Genomic DNA, 26054 nt, shown 5'->3' with positions numbered 1-26054 from the left:
TGCTTTTCATTCAGTGTTTTAGTATGAGATGATGCTAACAAAATAGGATAACATTACATGGTTTTCTATGCATGTTAGAACATGCTAAAACAACGGACATATCTCAGATTAATTTTCAAATCACTCATTTGTAATTTTATTTTTAATAATCCTTTTCTTTACATGCCCTAGATTAAGGTTACAGTAAAGGGCTGTATGACTTTGTGGCCTAATAGTCCCTGTCACAATGAGTTAACACTACCCTTGTAGCACAAAAGCAGCCATTGACAATTTAAAAGTCAATGAGCATAGCTATGTTTCAATAAAATATTATTCACCAAAACAGGTGGTGGGCTAAAAGTGACCTATGGACTAGAGTTTGCCAATCTGTGCTTTACTTTAGCTATTCTTTTTTAAAAATCTTCAATGAAATTTTAAATTAAAAAAATTCCTCTTTTATTCTTTAGTATTTAAAGCATACAGAGACATTTATTTTCTTCTGAGTGCAACCTTAAAAATCTCTCATGTTGATATGTAATATTCTTACCATTGACCTTTTTATATATTATATAACTTACATTTATATTTCCTTTTGGTCTAAGAACCAGTTAGGAAGATTATCAGTTTAATTTTTACCTGTCAAAAAATGAAAAGGGCTTTGAAAATAGGGATATGTATAAGAATAAAGGAACAAAATTAAGTGGCATTTTAGTGCTGACAATGGCACACTGTATTCAATGCAAGTGTGAAAGGCTCAGATTTTAACCCATTGTCTTGTGTTACCAGAACTAGAGCTATTAGGAAAGAATTACAGTACATAGATTATTAACCACAAGACAAAAGTACTAAATGATGTCACTGTGATGGCCATAGAAAGTCTTTAGATTAAGAAATTCTCTGAAAACAATACCAAAAAAAAAAAAAAAATATATATATATATATATATATATATATACACACACACACACACACACTTCTACAGAAAGAAAGTCATAACACAGTCCTGCAAAACTTGGGAGATGGTCAAGTTATTGAGTATGATTCATTTTGTTTTATTATTTCCCTCTGTATTATGGTCAGACAATATTTTCTCTTAAATGGCTGCATTTTGTAGTATATTGATGCTTCCATTATAGCTCAAAATAAAACCAAATTTTTCTAGTGTTTTATAAGAGATGAGGGAAAGAATCCTACTCTGAAGGGTATTGGCTTACTTACTAGCTTATTTGTAGATTACTGATATCCCCAGGCCTGTAAAAATACTCATCTATTAGTATTGTGATCTTTTCACTTTTCTTGTGTGTGTGTGTGTGTGTGTGTGTGCGCGCGCGCTTAGTCACTCAATAGTATCTGACACTTTACAACCCCATGGCCTATAGCCCACTGGGCTTCCCTGTCCATGGGATTCTCCAGGCAAGAGTACTGGAGTTGGTAGCCATTCACTTCTCCAGGGGATCTTCCTGACCCAGGGATTGAAACTGGGTCTTCTGCAGACAGATTTCTTTACCATCTGAGCCACCAGGGAAGCTCTTTCAACTTCTTTTAGATTTACACAGATTGTGTATTTTGATTATTTTATGTATTTTTATGTTGGTTATTTTAATGCAAAGAATAATGGTATTTATATTTTCTTGGAAGATTGTGTCCTTCATCAATAATGCAGTAGTATTGGTACATTTAATATGTTGGGCATTTATTTCTACCTGTTTGGCATTAATATAATGACTCCTTTATTTAAATGAGTTTGTATCTCTTTGTTCATTCTTTGCTTTCAACTTCTGTGAATACTTTTTTGCAACAGTGTATACTTTTTCTTTTCTATGGTGTAGTCATATAATCTTTTCTGTTAGTAAGAAGCACGGATGTGAGTTTTTCCCTATTATTAAATGTATTTGGTTATTCTAATCAGGATCTGAGAGGGAGAGAGAGAGACACTAGCATTCATATAACCACGTTACTTTGAAGTTAATTGATAATCTCTTTTATGCCATAAAATCACTCAGGTTTTATGGACTTAATTTTTTAATGTCTGAACAGAATTTTTAGTCTGAATGGCTAATTGTTGAGTCAAATTTATATTTTGTGTTATTTTTAGCATCTTCTCTAGGTAGATAATCAGTAACAGGGCTGAAGGTGGCCTAAAAGCACTGGATATGACTAAGCCCAAAAGCTTCAATGTTCTGGACTCCTGTAGACTCCATCAAATATGCTTCTACTATCAAGAACATGCAAATGGCTGAGAGAGTTAATCAGATCTGTGACAGAAAGTGAATGCTTTCTTGATGACATACTTTAAAAACACAAATTGTCAAGACCCCAGGAGACACTAGGATTAAACAAACAAACAAAAAAAGAAATCTTTTTTTTACCCTCATTCGAATAAAACTAAAAGGAAGCTACTGGCTTCTTCTCATGCTACATATTTTTACTTACTCAATCACTTTCCATAACAATGATCCAGACTCAGCCACCCTTTGGAGACTGTCCTTCTGGTTGAAAATTCACAAAGTAGTCCTCAAGAAGGTTAGCTGTTACGAGTTTTATGGATAAGAACTTAGACAGTCTCTGGTTGTAAACGCTATGGCCATATCATCAATTTAGTGGCTCTATTCTCAAATTCTGTAGTAGCTGAATTATGGGGACTGAAGTTGTTCCGCATCTGTCAGACCATATACCTCTAATGTTTCTGAACATGAAGATGTCTAACTCCCATATTACAATCTCAAGAGACTGTGTTTTTTTCCCTAAGTGTGTACCTAATTCTTATAGGAGCTCAAAAGATAAGAAATATATATATACATATGTGCTTCCCTTGTGGCTTAGCTGGTAAAGAATCCGCCTGCAATGCAGGAGACCTGGGTTTGATCCCTGGGTTGGGAAGATCCCCTGGAGAAGAGAAAGGCTACCCACTCCAGTATTCTGGCCTGGAGAATTCCACGGACAGTCCATGGGGTCGCAAAGAGTCAGACACAATATGAACAGAAAGACAGTAATTCATACTTACAGCCACAACTCAAAATAGAGAAAATCGGAAGATTGTAGATTTACTATATTCTTTTATGACTTTCCGCTATCAGGCTATTTCTATCAAAAACAAAAACAAAAACCCAGATGCATAAGCTGAATGTCACTAAGGCACACTCTCACAAGGTACTGTAGCACTGAAGAGCTACGGAATTTTTGAAGAGAGAGGCTTTCAATAAAGGAATTACACTGAAGGAGGCAACAAGCTATACAGTCCTGTTTTCCCTTTTGGAAAGATCATTGCAGTGAACTCTTCCTCCTTTGTGTTAGGAAGAGGAAATCAAAAAGAAGATTCCTAGACACTAACACTACAATCCTACTGCCTTCATTAGCTTTCCCAGTCAGTCTGGGGGTGGGGGTGGGGGGTGATGATCCACAAGTCCAAGATATGTTATATATAATAAACAGTAATGCAACAGCAGTATCAAATCTTTCGTCAGGCAATTAAACTTTATGCCAAGCTAATTCAATTTTGTTGCTGTTTTACTAAGTCCTATGGAAAAAAATCTGTTCTCTCTGGTAAATCACAAGTTTCACAACACATTTCTTAATACAAGCTCCTTGTTCTGCTATTTTGATATATTAAATACCCACCAACGAATTTCTAGGGTCATAAATCTACAGTGATAAAATTAATCCTATTGCTGAAGACAAATAAATATTTTATTGCAGTTTTATGAGCTTTTGTTCCCTCTTCACTTGCAAGTAGATGTTGTTTAGTGGTCTGAAGATATTTTGCTCCTGTGAAATGTATTGGAAACAATACAGTAGTAGTAGAATTCTGATCTATAAAACTGTGTGAACCCTAAGACTGAGAACTCAAGCACATCTCAACCCCCAAAATTATAAAGACTAATTTGTCAACAGAAAATACCCAATCACTATATATTCAACTCAATTTATATCCCAAGGTCTTTTGCATTTCCAGTTGTAGACATCAATTCTATTTGTGACACTGTGTGTGTGTGAGCAAAAAAATTGATTTGCAGGAGGGAAGAAAGAGCAACAAACCAAATTCCTAAATGTAGTTCTTTGAATTCTCCAGAGGGCACAAACCTTGGAGGTTACCAGGAATTGCAAAAGTTTGGACAGGGGAAAGAAAGCTCAGGTATAAAGAGGCTCTGTGATGTATATAGAAAGTTTAATTTAGTCCACTTAAAACAGAAAACCTTTCATAAAAAATAGAAATTTAGTACGTAAAGATCAAGTAACAGGATGGATGTAAGTTTGAGCAAACTCCGGGAGATAGGGAAGGACAGGGAAGCCTGGCGTGCTGTAGTCCATGGGGTCACAAAGATTCAGACACAACTCAAGTGACTGGACAACAACAAAAAAGATCAAGTAGTATATTCCCTTCCCTACCATATGCAAGAAAAGGAAACTGAAGTTTAGAGATGGGAGATTACCTACCCTGAAAACAATCTATGCTAGAAAATGAAGTCATTTTCTAAAACCAGACCTGAATTATCTCTCAGTCCCTTAAATTCAGTGTCATCCCTATCATGACACATTAACTGCTAAACATTATACATACACACATACACACAAATTGCAAATTTGAATCAGGCTAAAGTCCACAGGAGTGTCATCGAATAAGTATTCCAACTTAAAATCTGTTCGTCATGCACCCTGGCCTTCAGTCATTTCTACAAAAGTCTGTTCAGGGTGTTGCTTACTGCTTTCTGGGTCCACACCATTTCACTCCAAACACATTCTCTTCTTGAACTAATTCCCATCCCCCCAGGCTCTTGGGGTGATGTTTCCCAGGCATGCTGGAGTCCTACTTTAGACATCGCTTATATTCAGATTGTCATCTGTGCTATTATCTGTGATATTATAGATACAGTAAAGTACATGGCTAGGTCTTGGCATTTTGGGCAAATGATCTTTTGTAAAAGAAATATGAAAGTTAACTTTTCCGATGTACATTTGTAAGAGTCAATTTACATTACATTTCAAATCCTTTCATGAGTACCCAATATATTGATATAACAGATACAAAGGTATATTTTCTGTAGCATAATAGACTGCAACTTGGTCAAGACATTCTGTTCACCACTGCATTCACTTATATATAGAACAGTGCCTGGCACATTGCTGGATGACTAGCAGTGAGTATTTAAATATTTATATGACATATAATAAATTCACATGCAGAACATGATGTTCAAATTCTATAACATAAAATATGTTTATGTTTCCTGTAAAATAAAATGGTATGTAATGTATATAAAATGCATATTATGAATATGTCTTATACAAATAATATTGAGTATGTATTATATGCCAGGAACAGTGTTGGTGGTTTGGCTTCATTTTATTTATTCTTTGTGACAAACAAGTTGGTTTTAGTATTTTTATTCCCATTTTAGATATGAAACTACTAATGTTTAACCTACGCCTTGCATTTTTAGAGGATATATGTTTTAGAGAATTTCCTGGACTTTACTCCAAAATTATACTTTCTGTATTGGATAAAGAGTGATAGGATATGCTATGAGAAGTCAGAGGATGAATGCCCCAACAATAATTAGATCACCAATTTTACTTGAAGAATGTTTATAAAAAATTTAAAAATATGGCATTTTATATTATAATAAAATATTTTGTATTATAAAGCATAAACTTTATCTTTAGCGTCTCTCCTAGTGACAGCACTAGGAGTCCAACTCCTTCCATCACTGAGCTCAAACATCCCATCGTGTGCTTGTGAACTTATAGTCACATGATACTTCTTATTCTGCATCATCATTCAATCTGTATTCGAAAAATAAAGGAGACTGGAAAAGTAAAAAAGCTTAGGGACATACCAGCCAAGTCTGTCCCATTTTAGGGGATTTCTTGGAAGCACTAACAGAAACTTTCAAATTCATTGGTTAGAACTGTTTCACACAGGCAACTTCAGCTGCAAAAAACATTAGAAAAAGATTTTTGGCTGGGCAACTAACACACCCAATACAATTGGGATTGTGATAGTAAGGGAGTAAATAAGAACTAGATATTGGGCGGGGAGCAGTTAGCCACCCGAACAATCTGAATATAAGTGATGGCCAGAGTAGGGCTCCGCCATGCCTTAGAAACATGTCCATCGGTCATCACAGAATGGCCACCCTAAGAACTGGGCCTCTTGGAAATGAAATGAGTTTTAGTTTAAAGGTTTAATAAGGACTGATTTACAATATATGCTATCTGGATGGCCCTTTCCTTGCAGAATCTACTGACAGTTGCTTGAACTTGCAAGCAGCTCACTGATTTAACCCTCCATAATGAGTCGAGGCTACATATGTCTGAAAATCACTACAGATATCCAAGTTTAAGAGTTCTCCATTTTTCTGCTGACCCTATGAATGTACTCTGCCTTTAGTTGGAGCATTTACAGTGAAGGTTGTTTCCTTAGTTTCTGAGAACTTGGACTAAAGAATTTAACAGTAGAGTGAATTTACCTGGGCCATGAAAACATCTACTGCAGTTTAGTTAAAAGAACTCTACTGTTGACTAATGGCTCAGAAGGCCAAACTGGCTCCCTGACAGTGCTCTGAGGTAAAAGCAGCACTGCCTTGGGGATGACTATAGTATTCATTCCCCTCAGAAAATTAAAATCTCTGAACCAAGATTGATAGGACTGTTCCGTCTTCAGGTGCTTTTTGATACTCTTATGATTTAATCACGTTATGGTGATAGGTGAAACAGGCCCTGCTGATGACAAGGAAAAGCGCATTCATTTTCAGAAATCTTTCAGGCTGACTTCAAAATACAAGGAATGCTTCTCAGTATACAACGCCTAAGATTTGGATGCTCAACAACAAACTCAGGGATGTGCTCAGGCCTGGCTATTTTAGGGGAAACAAAACTCACTTTTCCTAGCGGAGGCTGGATTCAGCTATTTCCTAGATCAACACCCCACTATAACCTAGGGTTTTTAGTTCAACCAAATCCCACCAGAAAACACAGAATTTGAAGGGTACAGGGAAAGTAGTTAGGTAAAAACCATAATAAAAACTCTGTAATTAACAATATAATACTTCAGCTTCCACAGAAACAGGTAACTAAAATGGACAAACCACGAAAAACTCAAAGCGACAAGACAAAAACGGCCCTGCAGTGCCCCCTAGCAAACACTGCAAAATTCCTCTTACTAACATGGCTTCCTTGTTAATGCAAACCTGGCGCAAGCTATTTTGAAGCCACAACCCAGACAAGTCTTGTTCCTAATCACCAATGAAACAATTTGCCAAACTATTGAAAAATATGCCAATATCCATTTAATATTAGGCAAGCAAACCAGAACAATATTCTTTGATTGCGATCTGTAACCAGACACTCATTGAGCTGACTTCTTTCCTACTTCCATCTTCTGTCCTTTTTAAAACATTGCGCTGAGCCTGTGATCTTGAACCTAAAGCACACTAAAAGTAAAACAAAGCTGCTAAGATTTCAAAACTGTCTTTTTCTCTTCTGGAAATTCACATGTGTTAGTTTAGCTTATCATTCAATCCTCCTAAGCTGACATTTTATATAGGACTAGCTGAATTTTACAGTCTATTTCTCTTATACCTCTTAATTAAATGGCCTCTACCTGGTTCCTAGTCCCTGTTCCACTGTTTTATGGAATGGATCTGTTCACATTTTCCTTCTGATTAAGAATAAGATGCGGCTACAGGGAATGAAGGGGAAACGTGAAAAATCACAAGGCACAGCAATTTCATTTTTCAACCTGGATGGATCCTGGGCTTTTCATTAAGGTCAGCTGAACTTCTAAATACTGTGAGTGATTACTAATCCCACTTGGTTTTCCCAGTGAAACTAAAGATGATGAAGGAGGGAGAACTTGGGGGGATAATTAAAAGATGGATAGAAACATAAAACAATAGTGTTCTATTTCAAGAAAGTCAACAGAAATGTTAAAAAATAGCTAATTCTTCTGGGTGTCATGGAAAATTGTAGAGTGGAAATAACAGGTAGATGACATTTGATTAAATATTTAATTAAGCTAAATACACACAAGCCTCTTAATTCTAAATCTGTTCTGTGCGATGGTATTCCACCAAAGCGAAGTAGGGAAACGTTCTTAAACAATTCTTTCTTACATTTAACACTTGACTTGGTCAGCCAAGCATGTCATCCAACATTACTCTCAAACAAAGTCATACTTCATAGCATTATTCCACCTATTAGACCCAGTTTTACCAATGGGATGATGCTCAGGAATCAAATTTCCCCTGCTTATTTACAGTACTGACTTATTAACATTTTGCCTTCTCAATTAATTTAAATGACTTTGGAAAGGTTTATCCTTTGACACTCAGGGATCAATGTAATCTCATGATAGGCAACTGTTACCACTGCTGATGTTCAACAAGAAAACAAAAAAATTATGATGATTATCTGGATAATGTTGAACAGGTGATCAGTAAGAACCAGGGAAGTATCCTGGATTAGATACTGAAGCTCAGTGCTTTTTGGTTAAAGGAAGCTCTGAAGTGGAGATCTAGCATCTTGTCCCACCAAATTCTACTCCAGAAAATATATTCACACAAATGAATTAATATTCTCATTTCCCTTTCCCATTCCCATTCCATATGAGATTAAAAAGAAGAATCCAAAATCACTAGAAAATGGTGAAAATAGATGCATGAGTACAAGGCATTTTTAAATGTTTTAATGTAAAAATTTAAACTTTTACATATATATTCTCATGTACGTTATCCTCAGGTATAAAAACTTGGCCATGTGATCAGTTCACTTCAGTTGCTCAGTAGTGTCTGACTCTGCAGCACACTAGGCTTCCCTGTCCATCATCATCTGCCGGAGCCTACTCAAACTAATGTCAATCACATCAGTGACAACATCCAACCATCTCATCCTCTGTCGTCCCGTTCTCCTCCTTCCCTCAATCATTTGCAGCATCAAGGTCTTTTCCAATGAGTCAGTTCTTCGCATTAGGTGGCCAAATGATTGGAGTTTTAACTTCAGCATCATTCCCTCCAATGAATATTAAGGACTGATTATCTTTAGGATGGACTGGTTGGATCTCCTTGAGTACAGTGCAGTTCAGTCCAGTTCAGTCATTCAGTCGTGTCCAACTCTTTGTGACCCCATGAATCGCAGCATGCCAGGCCTCCTTGTCCATCATCAACTCCTGGAGTTCACCCAGACTCACATCCATCCAGTCAGTGATGCCATCCAGCAATCTCATCCTCTGGCATCCCCTTCTCCTCCTGCCCCCAATCCCTCCCAGCATCAGAGTCTTTGCCAATGAGTCAACTCATCGCATGAGGTGGCCAAAGTACTGGAGTTTCAGCTTTAGCATCATTCCTTCCAAAGAAATCCCAGGGCTGATCTCCTTCAGAATGGACTGGTTGGATCTCCTTGCAGTCCAAGGGACTCTCACGAGTCTTCTCCAACACCACAGTTCAAAAGCATCAATTCTTCAGCGCTCAGCCTTCTTCACAGTCCAACTCTCACATCCATACATGACCACTGGAAAAACCATAGCCTTGACTAGACGAACCTTTGTTGGCAAAGTAATGTCTCTGCTTTTCAATATGCTATCTAGGTTGGTCATAACTTTCCTTCCAAGGAGTAAGCATCTTTTAATTTCATGGCTGCAATCACCATCTGCAGTGATTCTGGAACCCCAAAAAATAAAGTCTGACACTGTTTCCACTGTTTTCAGATCTATTGCCCATGAAGTGATGGGACCGGATGCCATGATCTTCGTTTTCTGAATGTTGAGCTTTAAGCCAACTTTTTCACTCTCCACTTTCATTTTCATCAAGAGGCTTTTTAGTTCCTCTTCACTTTCTGCCATAAGGCTGGTGTCATCTGCATATCTGAGGTTATTGATATTTCTCCCGGCAATCTTGATTCCAGCTTGTGCTTCTTCCAGCCCAGCATTTCTCATGATGTACTCTGCATATAAGTTAAATAAGCAGGGTGACAATATACAGCCTTGACGAACTCCTTTTCCTATTTGGAACCAGTCTGTTGTTCCATGTCCAGTTCTAACTGTTGCTTCCTGACCTGCAGACAAATTTCTCAAGAGGCAGATCAGGTGGTCTGGTATTCCCATCTCTTTCAGGGGACTCTCAAATGTCTTCTCCAACACCACAGTTCAAAAGCATCAATTCTTCAGTGCTCAGCTTTCTTTACAGTCCAACTCTCACATCCATGCATGACTACTGGAAAAACCATAGCTTGAATTGGACAGACCTTTGTTGGTAATGTCTCTGCTTTTTAATATGCTGTCTAGGTTGATCAAGGAAAAACAGACTGGTTCCAAATACAGAAAGGAGTACGTCAAGGCTGTATATTGTTACCCTGATTATTTAACTTATATGCACAGTACATCATGAGAAATGCTGGGCCAGAAATGAAGAAATGAAGCACAAGCTGGAATCAAGACTGCCAGCAGAAATATTAATAAGCTCAGATATGCAGATGACACCACACTTACTGCAGAAAACAAAGAATAACTAAAGAGCCTCTTGATGAAAGTGAAACAGGAGAGTGAAAATAATGGCTTAAAACTCAACATTCAGAAAACTAAAATCATGACATCTGGTCCCATCACTTAATGGCAAATAGATGGAGAAATAGTGGAAACGATGGCAGACTTTATTTTGTTGGGCTCCAAAATCACTGCAGATGGTGACTGCAGCCATGAAATTAAAAGATGCTTGCTCCTTGGAAGAAAAGTTATGACCATCCTAGAGAGCATATTAAAAGGCAGAGACATTACTTTGTCAACAAAGGTCCATCTGGTTGAAGCTATGGTTTTTCCTGTGGTCATGTATGGATGTGAGAGTTGGACTATAAAGAAAGCTGAGCACAGAAGAATTGATACTTTTGAACTGTGGTGTTGGACAAGACTCTTGAGAGTCCTGTTGAAAGCAAGGAGATCCAACCATTCCATCCTAAAGATAATCAGTCCTGAATATTCATTGGAAGGATTGATGCTGAAGCTGAAACTCCAATACTTTGGCCAATTGATGCGAAGAACTGACTCACTGGAAAAGACCCTGATGCTGGGAAACATTGAAGGTTGGAAAAGAAGGGGACAACAAAGGATGAGATGGTTGGAGGGCATCACCAACTCAATGGACATGAGTCTGAGTAAACTCCGGGAGTTGGTGATGGACAGGGAGGACTAGCATGCTGTAGTCCATGGGGTCACGATAAATCGGACATGATTGAGTGACTGAACTGAACTGATGTTGGTCATAGCTTTTCTTTCAAGGAGCAAGTGTCTTTAAATTCCATGGCTGCAGTCACCATCTACAGTGATTTTGGAGCCCCCAAAAATAAAGTCTCTCACTGTTTCCGCACCTATTTGCCATGAAGTGATGGGCCCAGATGCCATGATCTTCCTTTTCTGAATGTTGAGCTAAGCCAACTTTTTCACTCTCCTCTTTCACTTTCATCAATCTTTAGTTCTTCTTCACTTTCTGCCATAAGGGTGGTGTCACCTGTGTATCTGAAGTTATTGATATTTCTCCCCTAATTCTTGATTTCAGCTTGTGCTTCATCCAGCCCAGCATTTAGTATGATGTACTCTGCATTTAAGTTAAATAAGCAGGGTGACAATATACAGCTTTGATGTATTCCTTTCCCAATTTGGAACCAGTCTGTTGTTCCATGGCTGCTTCTAACTGTTGCTTCTTGACCTGCATACAGATTTCTCAGAAGGCAGGTCAGGTGGTCTGGATTTCCCATATCTTTCAGAATTTTCCACAGTTATGTTGTGATCCACACAGTCAAAGGCTTGAACATCTTGAAGTTCACGATTCATATACTGTTGAAGCCTGGGTGGAGAATCTTGAACATTACTTTGCTAGCATGTGAGATGAGTGCAACTGTGTGGTAGTTTGAGCATTCTTTGGCATTGCCTTTCTTTGGGATTGGAATGAAAACTGACCTTTTCCCCTACTGTGGCCACTGCTGAGATTTCCAGATTTGCTGGCATACTGAGTGCAGCACTTTCACAGCATCATCTTTTAGGATTTGAAATAGCTCCTCTGGAATTCCACCACCTCCACTAGCTTTGTTCGGAATGATGCTTCCTAAGGCCCACTTGACTTTGCATTCCAGGATGTCTGGCTCTAGGTGAGTGAGCACACCATCGTGATTAACTAGGTCATGAAGATCTTTTTTGTATTGTTCTTCTGTGTATTCTTGCCACCTCCTCTGAATATCTTCTGCTCCTGTTAGGTCCATACCATTTCTGTCCTTTATTGTGCCCATCTTTGCATGAAATGTTCCCTTGGTATCTCTAATTTTCTTGAAAAGATCTCTAGTCTTTCCCATTCTATTTTTTCCCTCTACTTCTTTGTACTGATCTCTGAGGAAGGCTTTATTATCTCTCCTTGCTATTCTTTGGAATTCTGCATTGAAATGGGTTTATCTTTTCTTTTCTCCTTTGCCTGTTGCTTCTTTTCTTTTCTCAGATATTTATAAGGTCTCCTCAGACATTTTGCCTTTTTGCATTTCTTTTTCTTGTGATGGTCTTGATCACTGCCTCTTGTACAATGTCACAAACCTTCATTCATAGTTGTTCAGGCACTGTCTATCAGATCTAATCCCTTAAATCTATTTGTCACTTCCACAGTATAATCTTAAGGGATTTGAATTAGGTCATACCTGAATGGTGTAGCGGTTTTCCCTACTTTCTTCAGTTTAAGTCTGCTTTTGGCAATAACGAGTTCAAGATCTGAGCCACAGCCAGCTCCCGATCTTCTTTTTGGTGACTGTATAGAGCTTCTCCATTTTTGGCTGCAAAGAATATAATCAAAATAATTTCAGTATTAACCATCTAGTGATGTCATTGTGTAGAGTTGTCTCCTGTGTTGCTAGAAGAGGTTTTTCTATGACCAGTGCTTTCTCGTCACAAAACTCTGTTAGCCTTTGACTGTTTCATTTTGTACTCCAAGGCCAAATTTGTCTGTTACTCCAGGGTAGCTCTTGGCTTCCTACTTTTGCATTCCAGTCCCCTATAATGAAAAGGACATCTTTTTGGAGTGTTAGTTCTAGAAAGTCTTGTAGGTCTTCATAGAACTGTTCAACTTTAACTTCTTCAGCATTACTGATTGGGGCATCGTCTTGGATTACTGTGATATTGAATGGTTTGCCTTGGAAATAAACAGAGATCATTCTGTCATTTTTGAGATTGCATCCAAGTACTGCTCTCTGGACTCTTTGTTGACTATTAAGGCTACTCCATTTCTTCTAAGGGATTCTTGCCCACAGTAGTAGATATAACGGTCATCTGAGTTAAATTCCCCCATTCCAGTCCATTTTAGTTCACTGATTCCTAAAATGTCAATGTTCACTCTTGCCATCTCCTGTTTGATCACCTCCAATTTGCCTTGATGCATGGATCTAACATTCCAGGTTCCTATGCAATATTTACAGCATCAGACTTTACTTCCATCACTTGTCACATCCACAACTGGGTATTGTTTTTGCTTTGGCTCCATCTTCATTCTTTCTGGAGTTATTTCTCCACTGAACTCCAGTAGCATATTGGGCACCTACCGACCTGGGGAGTTCATCTTTCAGTGTCCTATCTTTTTGCTTTTTCATACTGTTCATGGGGTTCTCAAGGCAAAAATACTGAAGTGGTTTGCCATTCCCTTCTCCAGTGGACCACAAATTGTCAGAACTCTCCACCATGACCCATCCATCTTGGGCGGCCCTACATGGCATGGCTCATAGTTTCATACAGCCAGACAAGGCTGTGGTCCATGTGATCAGATTGGTTAGTTTTCTGTGATTGTGGTTTTCATTCTGTTGGCCCTATGATGGATAGGAATAAGAGGCTTATGGAAGCTTCCTGATGGGAGAGACTGACTGAGGGTGAAACAGGGTCTTGTTTTGATGGGTGGTCCATATTCAGTAAATCTTAAATTTTCTGTTGCTGGGTGGGGCTGTGTTCCCTCCCTGTTGCTTGACCTGGGGCCAAACTCTCATGGAGGTAATGAAGATAATGATAGCCTAGTGTAAGTAGAAGACAGGTCAAAATGTCTCATGCACACACTGCTAGACTCAGTGCCTCCAACCCTGAAGCAGGCCACTGCCAACCCCCACCTCTGCCACAGACTCCTGGACACTCATGGGCATGTCTGCCCCTGTGACAGTCATAGTGTTTTCTTTTCCATATCAGTCATGACTGATATGCTTAAGTAGTCATATGTTTATTCCTACTAGACTATGAGTCCTTCAGGACAGGATCTGAGTTGTAGTCAAATTGTATGGCAAGTTGTGCACAATGCACAATGTAATTGGTACACGGCTATTGATTGAATTAGATTAAACTGAATTAAGTTAATACTGGTAAGTGTCACAGCAAGGAGATCCAACCAGCACATCCTAAAAGAAATCAGTCCTGAATATTCACTGGAAGGACTGATGCTGAAGCTGAAACTCCAATACTTTGGCCACCTGATGCAAAAAACTGACTCATTTGAAAAGCCCCTGATGCTGGAAAAGACTGAAGGTGGGAGGAGAAGGGGATGACAGAGGATGAGATGGTTGCAGGGCATCACTGACTCAATGGACATGAGTTTGAATAAACTCCAGGAATTGGTGATGGACAGGGAGACCTGGCGTGCTGCAGTCCATGGCGTCGCAAAGAGTCAGACACGACTAGCAACTGAGCCAAACTGAACCAGTCAGCAAGGACTGGAGGCTTGTATAAGGCAAAACATACTGGCTGGTCCTATGACTAGATATTCTGTTTAAAAAACAAAAAGAAGAAGAAGAAGAAGGTAGGTTATGTAGTTTTGATTAAAAACTGATACTTGATTTTCCTGAGCATATTAATGAACAGTTAATTGATTCCACAATTCCCCTCAACCTGAAAGGGAACTGGGTATCTATCATGTAGTCATCTTCAACATTCCAGTACTCTGTCCTACAGCATAGAATATCCTAGCCCTACAGAGACCATTTATGAATGTACTTTGTGGACAAAGCACATCTATCTTGCAAATCAATGTTACAGGTGCTGTAGTTAGAGAGTCATTGACCTCCAAGTATCCCCAGATTGCTTGACACTCAGCAACACTTTTCTTAGTGTCATAGCCTGTGGTGCACTAAAAGAAAATAAAAATCATAATTGCAAGTCTAAAGCACAATCAGACAAACAAGAAGGCTTAGCTAACAATCAACATAACTAAATAAAGACTCTTAAGAGAAGAATTAAGAAGAAATCTTGTGAGGCACATGAAGTGGTCTGTGTCATGATTAAGAGGTGTTCAACACTGGATCCCTGTATCAGGAAAGAGGGTTTAAATTAGGCTCTTTGTGTACTGATGTTGGGGGCCTCACCAATGTGGTTGGTGTTGTGAGCAATGTGCTAGAAATAGTCTGGAGGGGCCTGAGCATACTAGGTGCAATGTAGATGAGAATAAAGATAAAGAAACTAGAAATGATGCAGAAATGCTGTCAAATGTAATGGGTAAAACCTCAAAAGACAGGAGCCACTAGACCTATCTAAAGACACAAAGAGATACTTTCCTCTGGCATGTATTTCCCCAAAGAAAATAATGCTATGGAGTAGAACACAATTCATCCACAAGCCCTAGGGATCAGAAGCATCAATATACTAATCCTTGGGTCATAGGAAAGTTATGCGATTCTTGTCACTCTGCTTTTCCTTATTCCTCCAACACACACACAGACACACACAGTTTGTCTCAGGGTTAGTTTCATGTTACAAATTAAGATACATCAATATTTGAATCGTAATCCCCTTGGTTAAGATTATTCACCAATTCAACTAATATCTATAGCAAATTCTTCAAAATCTGAACAATCTACCATCCACTGGGTAGATGTCATACATTCAGATCTTATAAACTCTTTCCCAATTCCTTAGGATAGAACGAAGTTCTTCCTTTTGTAAAAATGTCACTTATAAGAAATAAAGGTATGACTCAGGATCATTTTCTTAAGCATATATAGCACAGTTTGTCTCAAAATCATGGGTAGTATTGACAGCATCAAATGATCTACATTTCTATTAGTAAATGAAAACATTATTTTCATAATGGGAGTGGCTATGTTTCTTTCTTTTTAAAATCATTTTTAAATTTTTAGATTCCAATAATGAATGCACATAATTTTAAATCACCTATTTCCTAACAGTTCATTACATATATAGTTGAGCCCTTCACTTTTTCTGTACTCAACTTCTTCCCCAGAGGTCCAAATTCTTTGGGCTGTTTCTTACATTTATCACAATATTATAAAATAATTGATTGGCATTACTACTTTTTCAGTTATCAATTTCAGATATCATCAGTTTAATTTTGTTACAGGAGTTAAGCTCACCCTGTCCCCAAATATACATATTAGCATGTAGATATATAGACATACACAGTTACACAAATACCCTTCTCAGTCTCCCAATGTCATTTAATATATTTCATGGCGGATCAGGGTTGCATTGTTTAATATGCCGTTGTAGTATATATTATGATTGAATTTTTTCTCCTATATTTTGCATGGAATTAATAATTGCCTCTTTCTTCATATTTTCTCAGCTTCATTTAGAGTCATTATTACAGTTTACAAATATTTCAACTGACCTTTCAAATGCCTATTAGTAAATTTTTAAGGTAACTAAGCCAGATTCTTTTTTATTTTAATTAAGCATGATTGTTTTTTTGGAAGGCCTTGGCTCTGCAGCAATCCAGCCCACTGCTCCAGTCCACACCGGGTGCTGACTGGTGCTCCTGTATAACAGTCAAGAGTGAAACTCCATAGCTCTATTGCTATGGATTCACCCTTTGCCAGATTTCAAGTCCTTCCTGTATTTGTTTACTTCCTTGTTTTGCAGAAACATATCCGATAGTAGCTTCCTAGGAGGAGAATCAAGAATGATTAATTTTAAGAACCTATATACTTTAACAAGAATTTATTTTCACTTCACATTCAACGGATAGTTTGCCTGAGTGTGAATCCTGGTTTGAAAATACTTTCCCTCAGAATTTAAAGACATCATTTCTTTATTTTATAACAGCCAACATTTCCATTAAGAAATCTACAGCCGCTGAATTCTATTTTATTCTATTTGATTATTTTTTGATAATTATTGTTTCTTCCCATCAGAAGCTTCTAGTATTTTTTTTTTCTGTCCTTAGATTTTCTGATAGACATAAGTATTTTTTAAAAACCTGATGCATTTGTCTGGCAAATGTATTTCTAACATAAGCTTTTCCAGTATGAAGATGTATGCTCTTAAACTCTGGAAATATTATTTCTTTGATAAATTTTTTCCCTTTTGTATTTTCTGTAGACCTTTTTCTATCTCCTTGTGGTATAACTCCTGGAATAATCTTTTATTTTCGCATGTATATTATTCTTTTTATCTTTTTATTTAATTTTCAAGGTTTTTATGCTTTATCTTTTAATCCTTCTATTGAAAATTTTACTTATCATATTTAAAAAATTCCCCAATCTCTTCCTGTGTTCTGAATATTCTTTCATTGTAGTTTGGTCTTGTATTATAGATGTAGCTTATCTCATGTTTTGGAAGAAACTAAATATACATGTTTTAGAAATTTAGTTCTATTGCCTGCACTGTGTCTGCTTATCATAGGTTTTAAAAATTCAGTTTGTTTCTTTTCTCCTTGATGTTGCTTTTCCTCTTAGAGGACCTGTACCACAGATCTCTCTTAGATATAAATTTAGTACTTATCTCACCTTCATGTTAGATGATATAAATGTCTTAGATGATGGAAGGAAGAAAAAAATATAAAGCATTAGGAAGGAGCAATTTAGAGAAAAGTTTGTGTTGTTGACTTGTGTGTTTGCAAGAGTTTTTAAACTTTCCTCTTTTGTTTAGCTATTATTTCTTCACATTCATAAACATGAAATTCACTTAGGGTTTAAAAGTCAAATATATATTTTTATCGAAATTCAGTTGAAATGAGAACAAATTTAAAAATCTAACTCTAAAACTAATTCCAAGACTAACCAATGCTAAAACAAATCAAAACAAAAAGAAATTCACAATGGCTGTGTGATCTTCCACTTTCTTTGGGGGGATTTTAATTTAAAACATTTTATACCCCTTGCCATTTTAGTTCAATTCCAAGTCATTATAGTATTCAGTCAACACACATAATTAGAATGAGAATGAGAAGGTATAACAAAGGAACATCATCAAACTTAAAATGAGAATTGAATTGATGGAGTGTGGTAGTATCTTTCCACATGTGTTGGTCTCAAGGTTAATAGGAAAAAGGTTGCCCAATGTGTTGACTCCACCTCATATTTGAGAAGCCACCTAGCAATAAATGGGAGGATTCTATCGTACCACAATTTTATTTGCTTCAAACTTAGACCCTTGCAGCAAATTCTGTTTGCAAAAGAGAAGTTGCCATGACACCAGGCAGTATAGAGCTGAGAACTCGACCATTTCTGACAGCCTGACACAGTGATCCTACTCAGAGTGGGGCCTCAGCAATGCTCCTGGTAAAGAGCAGTTAAAGAACTGTGCTCAGTAATTACTTTTCAAAACACAGAGATAGCAATTTAAACTACTCTAAAGTGCATAACCACATTGAAATTAAGGTGAGGACAGAAAAAAAAGTCCATTCCTCTAGTAATTCCCCTGTCTCTCATTTTTATGTGTACTCAATCTGTTTCTTTTCTTCTATTATTTTATAGCTCCATCTCTTCTTCCTCTCTTTTCCGCCTTCTTGTGAAGTGTTTCCTGTTTATATATCTCCTGTCATCTTTTTCCCTTTTATCTTAATTGATCTCCCTTTCACTTTCACTCTGTAACTGTCGTAACATTAGTACCTTGAGTGAAATGTATTTGTGGGTTGCATCTTTGCAAGCATTATACTCATTGAATACAGGCTAATACTTTACTAAAAATTTTGTAATTTAAATTTCTTCCCTCATCTCTTTAAAATAAAGTCTAACTCATTTAATTATTGATATTTTAAAACATCCACACGATACTTAATTGATTTGCTTAATATATTAGCAGTTAAACAGAATAACTACTTTTCACTTCTGATTTATAGTAATAAAGAGCGATAAGAAATAGAGAGTTCCCAAGATGGCAGAGTAGGAAGACTCTGAGCTCACCTCCTCTTACCGGCATGCCAAAATTAAAACTATTTACAGAAAATTATTTATGAAAAATACCAGGATCTACCAGAAAAGATCTTTACAACTAAAAGTATAAAGAAGGAATCACAATGAGGTAGGCAGGAAGAGAGGAGTAGTGGTATAGTCAAGACCCATACCCCCAGGTGGGTGACCCATAAACAGATTACAATTGCAGAGCTTCTCCCCACAAGGAGCGAGTTGTCTTGAGGCCCTCTGTGCTGAGCAAATTCTTATAAATGTACATTCTCCCAAGTCTGAGTCAGGAAGAAATACAAAATATGAACAGGCCAATTGCCAGTAATGAAACTGAATAGATAATTTTAAAACTCCCCCCAAAACAAAACTCCAGGACTAGATAGCTTTACAGGTGATTTGTACCAAACAGAGAAAAATTGCCATCTATCCTTTTCAAGTATACTCAAATACTGTTAGCCCACAGGCCATACTTTGAGAACAAGTGTGTAGGAACTACAGCAATAGGTATCTATAAACCAGTGTTAGTTCCCAAGGAATTTAGATAGCAATCAGCGGGAAATGATTGAGCAGGTCTGCAAATCATTTTGGATTTTTCCTACAGAGGTCTTGATCTTCATCTGGAAAATGTAGATGCCCCGAGTCTCTGTCCTGGTTTAAGTAAGATGGATGAGAGAAAACAGGCTTTATGTAGTATATCCTCAACCACCATAAATGTTGTTGATAAGATCAGCAAGAGTCAGAATCGGTTTTTTTGTTTGTTTTCTTTATTATTCATCTATATATGCACAGTCTCTGAAACAGAACCTTCCTTTAATAAGAGTTCAATAAGTGTTTGTTGAATTAGATTGAAAGTAAATGAAATCTTTCTGGTCTTATTTTCTAGTTCACCTTAAATTATTAAGAATTCTAGTGACATATGGGCTGATTCTCAAAGAGTGTATTTGCTGGAATCATGCTTTCAGATTCTTGCTGTTCATACAGATAAGAAATGTCTCAATATTTTTACTAACTTGAATTCAGCAGCTTACTCTTACTGGTTTTCTGACATCAGAAATACCTAACTTTACTACTTTTCCAAACCATAACATGGATAAATCTAAAGAGCTTTTCTATTTAGTATCTCATGATCATAAAATTCATGTTGGAAAGATTATTTATTAACAATCCAACAGCAGTCGGTAAACACATTAAAACTTCTTAATAAAAGGTATAATTAAATAATATTTTAATGATGCTAGTATCTCCTTAGAATTTTTAATGTGATAGAAAACTCAGTGCCCTGAGTTTATCGTGGAAGCCTAGATAAAAGCCTGTCTCATTCTTCAGCAGTGTAGACCCTCTGTAAAATACGAAACAAATATTATATATATGTATATATATTGGTCAGGCCCCCAGTGCCTGACACAGAACTCTTGAACTTGTAGATAGAGATACTATCATTACTCTTTGACCCAAGTTCCTGACACAAAGCTCTTGAGACTTTTGTTAATTTACTGAGTGATGGGACCATCTGACACAGAGCTCCTAAGTCCTTTGTGATTTCCTAGGTGATAGGAATATCTTTCTTTTCTAATGAGATTACTCTTGGTGGGCTTTTGGATGGAGGATGGTCACCAGAAAGATCAAGCTATGAGCAGAACCCTGAGACTTTTGGTCCCATCTCCTATTCTCCAGGAGGGGGAAAAGTTTGAAAGTGCAGTTTGTGATCATGCTAACATAATGAAGCCTCCATAAAAACCCTAAAAGTACTGGGTTCAGAGTATTTCCTCATTAGTGAACACATCTACATGCCTGGAGGAGAGTGCATTTCAATTATAAAAGGTAGACTCTTGCACTCAAGATCTTTCCAGACCTCATCCTATGTATCTCTTCATCCAGCTTTTCATTTGTATCCTTTATAAAATATAAAATAAGTGAACTGTTTTCCTGAGCTCTATGAGCTGCTCTATCAAATTACTGAAACCAGAGAGGGTACTATGGGAACCTCCAATTTGCAGCCAAGTTGGTCAGAAATTTTAGGTAACCTGAAGACCTACTACTAGTGATTAGCATCTGAAGTTAGGGGTTGGGGGCGGGCCAGTCTTGTAGGACCGAACCCTTAACCAGTAGGCGCTACACTACCTCTGGTTAGTGTCAGAATTGAATAAAGGATATCAAGTTGGTGTTGGAGAATTAGCGTGGGAAAAATCCCAGACATCTGGTGTCTGAAATGTCATGAACACTAATAAAGAAAAAACACAGCAAGTTGGCCTCTGTTGCTGTTGTTGCTATTTAGTCGCTAAGTCATGTTGAACTGTTTTGTGACCCCACCAGGTTCCTCTGTCCATGGGATTTTTCAGGCAAGAATACTGGATTGGGTTGTCATTTCCTTCTCCAGGAGATCTTCCCAACCCAGGGATTGAACCTTCAGCTCCTGCCATGTCTCCTGCATTACAGGTGGATTCTTCACCGCTGAGCCATCAAGGAAGCACTAAACACCCACATATCAAGTGGAAATCACAACTCACTTGAGACTTTCATGTCAAGCAAAAATAATCACAAAAGTCATTCTAAAAGTCAACAGATTCATAAATGTAAAGAGTATACGAAACTCAGGGGTTGGCACAAGAGTCAGAGTTTTTTTTCAGCTTGCAAAGCACTTTAACATTGGTTATCCTGTTTGAATTACCCCATGCATTGGAGAAGGAAATGGCAACCCACTCCAGTGTTCTTGCCTGGAGAATCCCAGGGATAGGGGAGCCTGGTGGGCTGCCATCTATGGGGTCGCACAGAGTCGGACACGACTAAAGCAACTTAGCAGCAGCAGGCCATAGAAATCATTTTCTCAGTAGCTTCACCAGTACCTTCCTTACCATCAATACATAGGCCAATCTGATTATATACCCCCAGCCTCTTCCCATCTTGCCACTTCTAAGATGACAATGGTGTAGAGATTGAGTCTCAGACCATCTTGCTTTCTGCTCCCACAGGCAGCCACAATTGTAAAGTGACTCATAGTTTTGTCGTTCATGTCCATAGGCAAACTCTGTGGTTCCCCAGTTTAAAAGAGAACTTAGGTTAGTTTATCAAAGTCTATACTGGTTTTTGTGAATAGACGAGGCATGGAGCAGAGGCACAGGGGCAAAATGATTGACTGGTTCTCATCTAGACTGCATAACTCCAGGGGAAGAGGAAGAGCTACACTGTGGACAGGGCTGGATGTAAATAGGGTGGGTCTTGGATTGCCTCTCCATTGTGGAGGTTGGCAGCTCACTTACAGCCTGGACGTTCTCTCCATACATTGAGTTTAGTGATCATTGACATGGTCATACTTAAAAATCAGTTTTTAGATGTTGCATTTGTTGCAGTTAGAGTTCTCGCAGCCTAAGAGAATCCATGCTGTTTAAGGCCAGTGTTTCATCAGCCTGGAATTTTCTAGGTGCTGATGCTCTGGAACCATTTGTGAAGGGTATGTTCCGCAAATTTGTTCTTCCTAAAAAAGATGGAGAATATGTCCTAGACTTTAAGATTTAACCATGGAAGGTATAAGTAAAGAGAGAAAAGAGTCTAGAACTAAGAACTTAGAACCATTTGTCCCACACATCACTGACTTTCCATTGAGTTGCTTATCATTTAGATGTTCAGTTGATTTTAAAACTTGCCAGGACAATGAGTGCATAAAAGCATCATAAGGTGTATTTGCATGGGTTGAATAACATTAGCCTGGTGGGCTACAGTCCATGGGGTCGCAAGAGTCAGATACAACTGAAGCAACTTAGCGCACTGAAAGATTATAAATTATGTAACCTGTAGCCTGCTTTGTAGCTAGTTATGTACTATGTGTTTGATAAAGGTATTGAATTAATGTTACCTGACATGAAAATTACTGAGCTGGACTTGTTGAGGAGAGAAAAAAAGAACAGACACCTTTCCACAGGTTCTAATGAGTCCAGTGGTCAGGCAACCATACCAAGACAACATTTAGACTGTTTCAGTTTGGAACTGTACTTATTTTTTGGTGACAGGAGTCATTTACAAGTTAACTAAAACATTTGAAGTAAAATGAAATGATTAGCTCAGGAGATCGAACTTGTAATGTATTTTAATTTAATTGAGGTATAATTTGCATACAGGGACATGCGGAGATCTTAAGTGAAAAGTTTTTAAGTTTTAACAAATACCTTGACTACATAGTTCCTCTTTCCACAACTATTCTGGTTTCTGTTACCATGAATTCGTTTTATCTGGGGAACAGGTAATCAAGTTGAAAAAAGGGAAAACATCAAAGATGAAGTTGAAAGCTTGCTGCAGAAACTAAGGCTTCAGGAAGCTTTTTTTTTCTGTTCATGTCATAATTAATCAAAAATGTTGGTTGACAACTGTGCTGTGTCTCAGAACTGCATAGTCTTTAAGGTTTTGTAATGAATTGTAATGAATATGAAGTTGGGTTCTTGCAGGGGACACTGGGTACCGTGGCAGCAGCCCTCATTGTAGGATGTCCTTGCTTTTCATCGCTGTTAGGTCTCTCTTAATGTATTCTTTGGAAAGCCTGGTCCCTGGTTTGAAGACTGTGAGCTAGATGGTGATAAGAACTCCATATTCCACGACATTGATGGCTCTGTGACGGGATACAAGGATGCTTATGTGGGAAGAATGGACAACTACCTGATCTGCCATCCAAGCTGTATAAACGTGACCAAATGGAATGCAGTGGTGTGCAGTGGGAGCTATGCCCAGGTAGGCCGGAATGCATTGTGATACCTGATCCCCGCCCCCCAGCTCCTGACAGCACTGTTTCTGTGAGGAGTACACTTCAGGTCTTCTGGCTGATGGATACTTCTCAAAGCATGATTTTCTTTTTTTTTTTTAAAGCGGTTAAAAAAAAGAAAAATTTCATTAGAAATCATAGACTCGTAGAATTTTATTTAAAGGTCCCCCACTACAAACCAATTTAAAAGTGGAAAAGTGAGCCCAAGAGAAGTAGGATTAATTTGCACTTGGTTAAATATGGTTAGGAGATATTCGGGGTGAGAAACCGTATTTCCTGAGTCTTAGGCCAGGTTTTCTGGCTGTGCTACAGCTGTGCCCCCTGAGAAGGCATTTTATTCTTTGCTTTTAGGTGCTAAGTTGCTTCAGTTGTGTCCAACTCTTTGTGACCCTATGGACTGTAGCCCATCAGGCTCCTCTGTCCATGGGATTCTCCAGGCAAGAATATTGGAGTGGGTTGCCATTCTCTCCTTCAGGGGATCTTCCCAACCCAGGGATTGAACCCGTGTCTCTTACAGCTCCTGTATTGGCAGGTGGGTTCTTTACCATGAGTGCTACCTGGGAAGCCCTTCAGGGTTATTATCTCTATTTATCTCTAAATTAGGGAATCTAACTTGTGAGGCAGAATATCAGTAGGTCACATGGAAAGCAATATATTCTCAGAAACAGAGTTGGGAATTGGAAATGAGTGGACAAGGAAGGAATTCAAGGAAATTCTGCAAATCATAATATATCTGTGAAAATATGAAGGAGATGCTATAGATTGGGAAACACTTCTTTGAAAACATTAAGCTAGTGTGCATTTATTAACTGGATGCCAAGTATAAGAGGATGGAATACTTCGGGAGGTATAATGTTCAGAAAATAGATGCTGGAACTAGACCACATGGCTTTGAATCCTGGCTCTGTTATTTTCTTAAATACGAGATGTGTAAGTTAATTAGCTGCTCTGTGCCTCTGCACAGTGAGGATAATATTAGTTTCTTTCATATGTGGCTGTTGTGAAGATAGAATGCATGAGTACTGATAATACATTTCACCCATGGCCTGGCACATAGTGAAGTGCTTGCTGCAATTAGTATTATTTGAAGAGCAGGGCTCTTAAGTTGCAAAGATGATTTTAATAGTGATATTTTGGATGGATAGAAGATTGCAGAATGAAGGTACCAGTTGCCCAGAATTTTGAAGAGAGCAGAATTTTGTTTCCATATTTTAGACAATTACGTGATCATATTTAATAATAAATGTTGAGGGAGATAAAAGAATAAAGGAAAAGGATAATTGGAGCATGAAGAGGAGAATTAGAGGAAAAGCAAGGTATTCTCCAAGGCAGACTTGGCTCTGATAGTCTCAAAGGCAAGAAAGAAACCTCACTTGCTGATATGCTGCTGAATTCTCTAATTTGTAGGATGGGTTTTTCCAGGGGAAGGACCAGTTTGGTGATGGAGTACCTTTGCAGAACTCTGACTACTTTACCCATCAAGTGTGTGTTTGTGGCTCCTGCTTTTCAATTTCTTGAGCCCTTGGAGTCTTCTGGTTTCTGCCATTTAATAAGCCTTCTGTAGTGGGAGTTTCTTGTAGCAGATTTCTTTATTACTCTTCAGACTTTGAATCATCATTGTTAAAGAATGCTATGATTCTTAAATTAAAAAAAAAAAAAAACCAGCTTCAAAAAGATTCTCATCAATAGACAAGACAAAGGGCTTAAGAGGGATAAAGATTAGAGAGATTTTTCTGGCTTATTTTAATGGAATACTGGCTTCTTTGCTGTGGGATTTCTCATTCCCATGGGAGCAAGAAGAATCATATTTGCCTGAGTTCCAGGAAGGACCAGGAAAGGATGGAGAATTAATTATAGTAAAAAATAAAGAAGAAAAGAATGTGGTTAAAAATGTGATTTATTTTTTCATTCATTTTATTCTTAACCAGAATTGCCCTCTAAAATTAAGTAGTCATTAATGCCTAAGAAGATGTAGAAATTCGAGAATTAAAACAAAAATAAGAAGCTTTTAAATTCTTCAATAGCTACAGTTGTAGTTAAATTGCTAGCCATGTGTATTCAAAGGTACATGTATCTGTTTGTCTTTCTTAACGTGGTATGTACTCACTAATGAAGACTTTATATTTTATTTTAAATGTCTCCGTAATTTGGATTTGATATACTTGAGAATGTGAACCTGATACTTCTGTCTTACAAAGCA

The 26054-nt window shown here is 37.8% G+C and overlaps 1 protein-coding gene across 1 annotated transcript in view; it reads left to right on the top strand.

Annotated features, from left to right (window-relative positions):
• The window catches only part of LOC129650945 (cell surface hyaluronidase-like), a 54738-nt gene that overhangs the window by 7990 nt on the left and 20694 nt on the right, over positions 1–26054 (top strand). Inside the window, 1 exon segment of the mRNA XM_055579709.1 lies at positions 23635–23823. Coding sequence (XP_055435684.1) covers positions 23635–23823 — 189 coding nt within the window.

Source organism: Bubalus kerabau, chromosome 4 (genome assembly GCF_029407905.1).
Source record: "Bubalus kerabau isolate K-KA32 ecotype Philippines breed swamp buffalo chromosome 4, PCC_UOA_SB_1v2, whole genome shotgun sequence".
In the NCBI taxonomy this organism is placed as follows: domain Eukaryota; kingdom Metazoa; phylum Chordata; class Mammalia; order Artiodactyla; family Bovidae; genus Bubalus; species Bubalus kerabau.
Note: the sequence above shows the minus strand (reverse complement) of the source record. Positions and strands in the feature narration are given on the sequence as shown.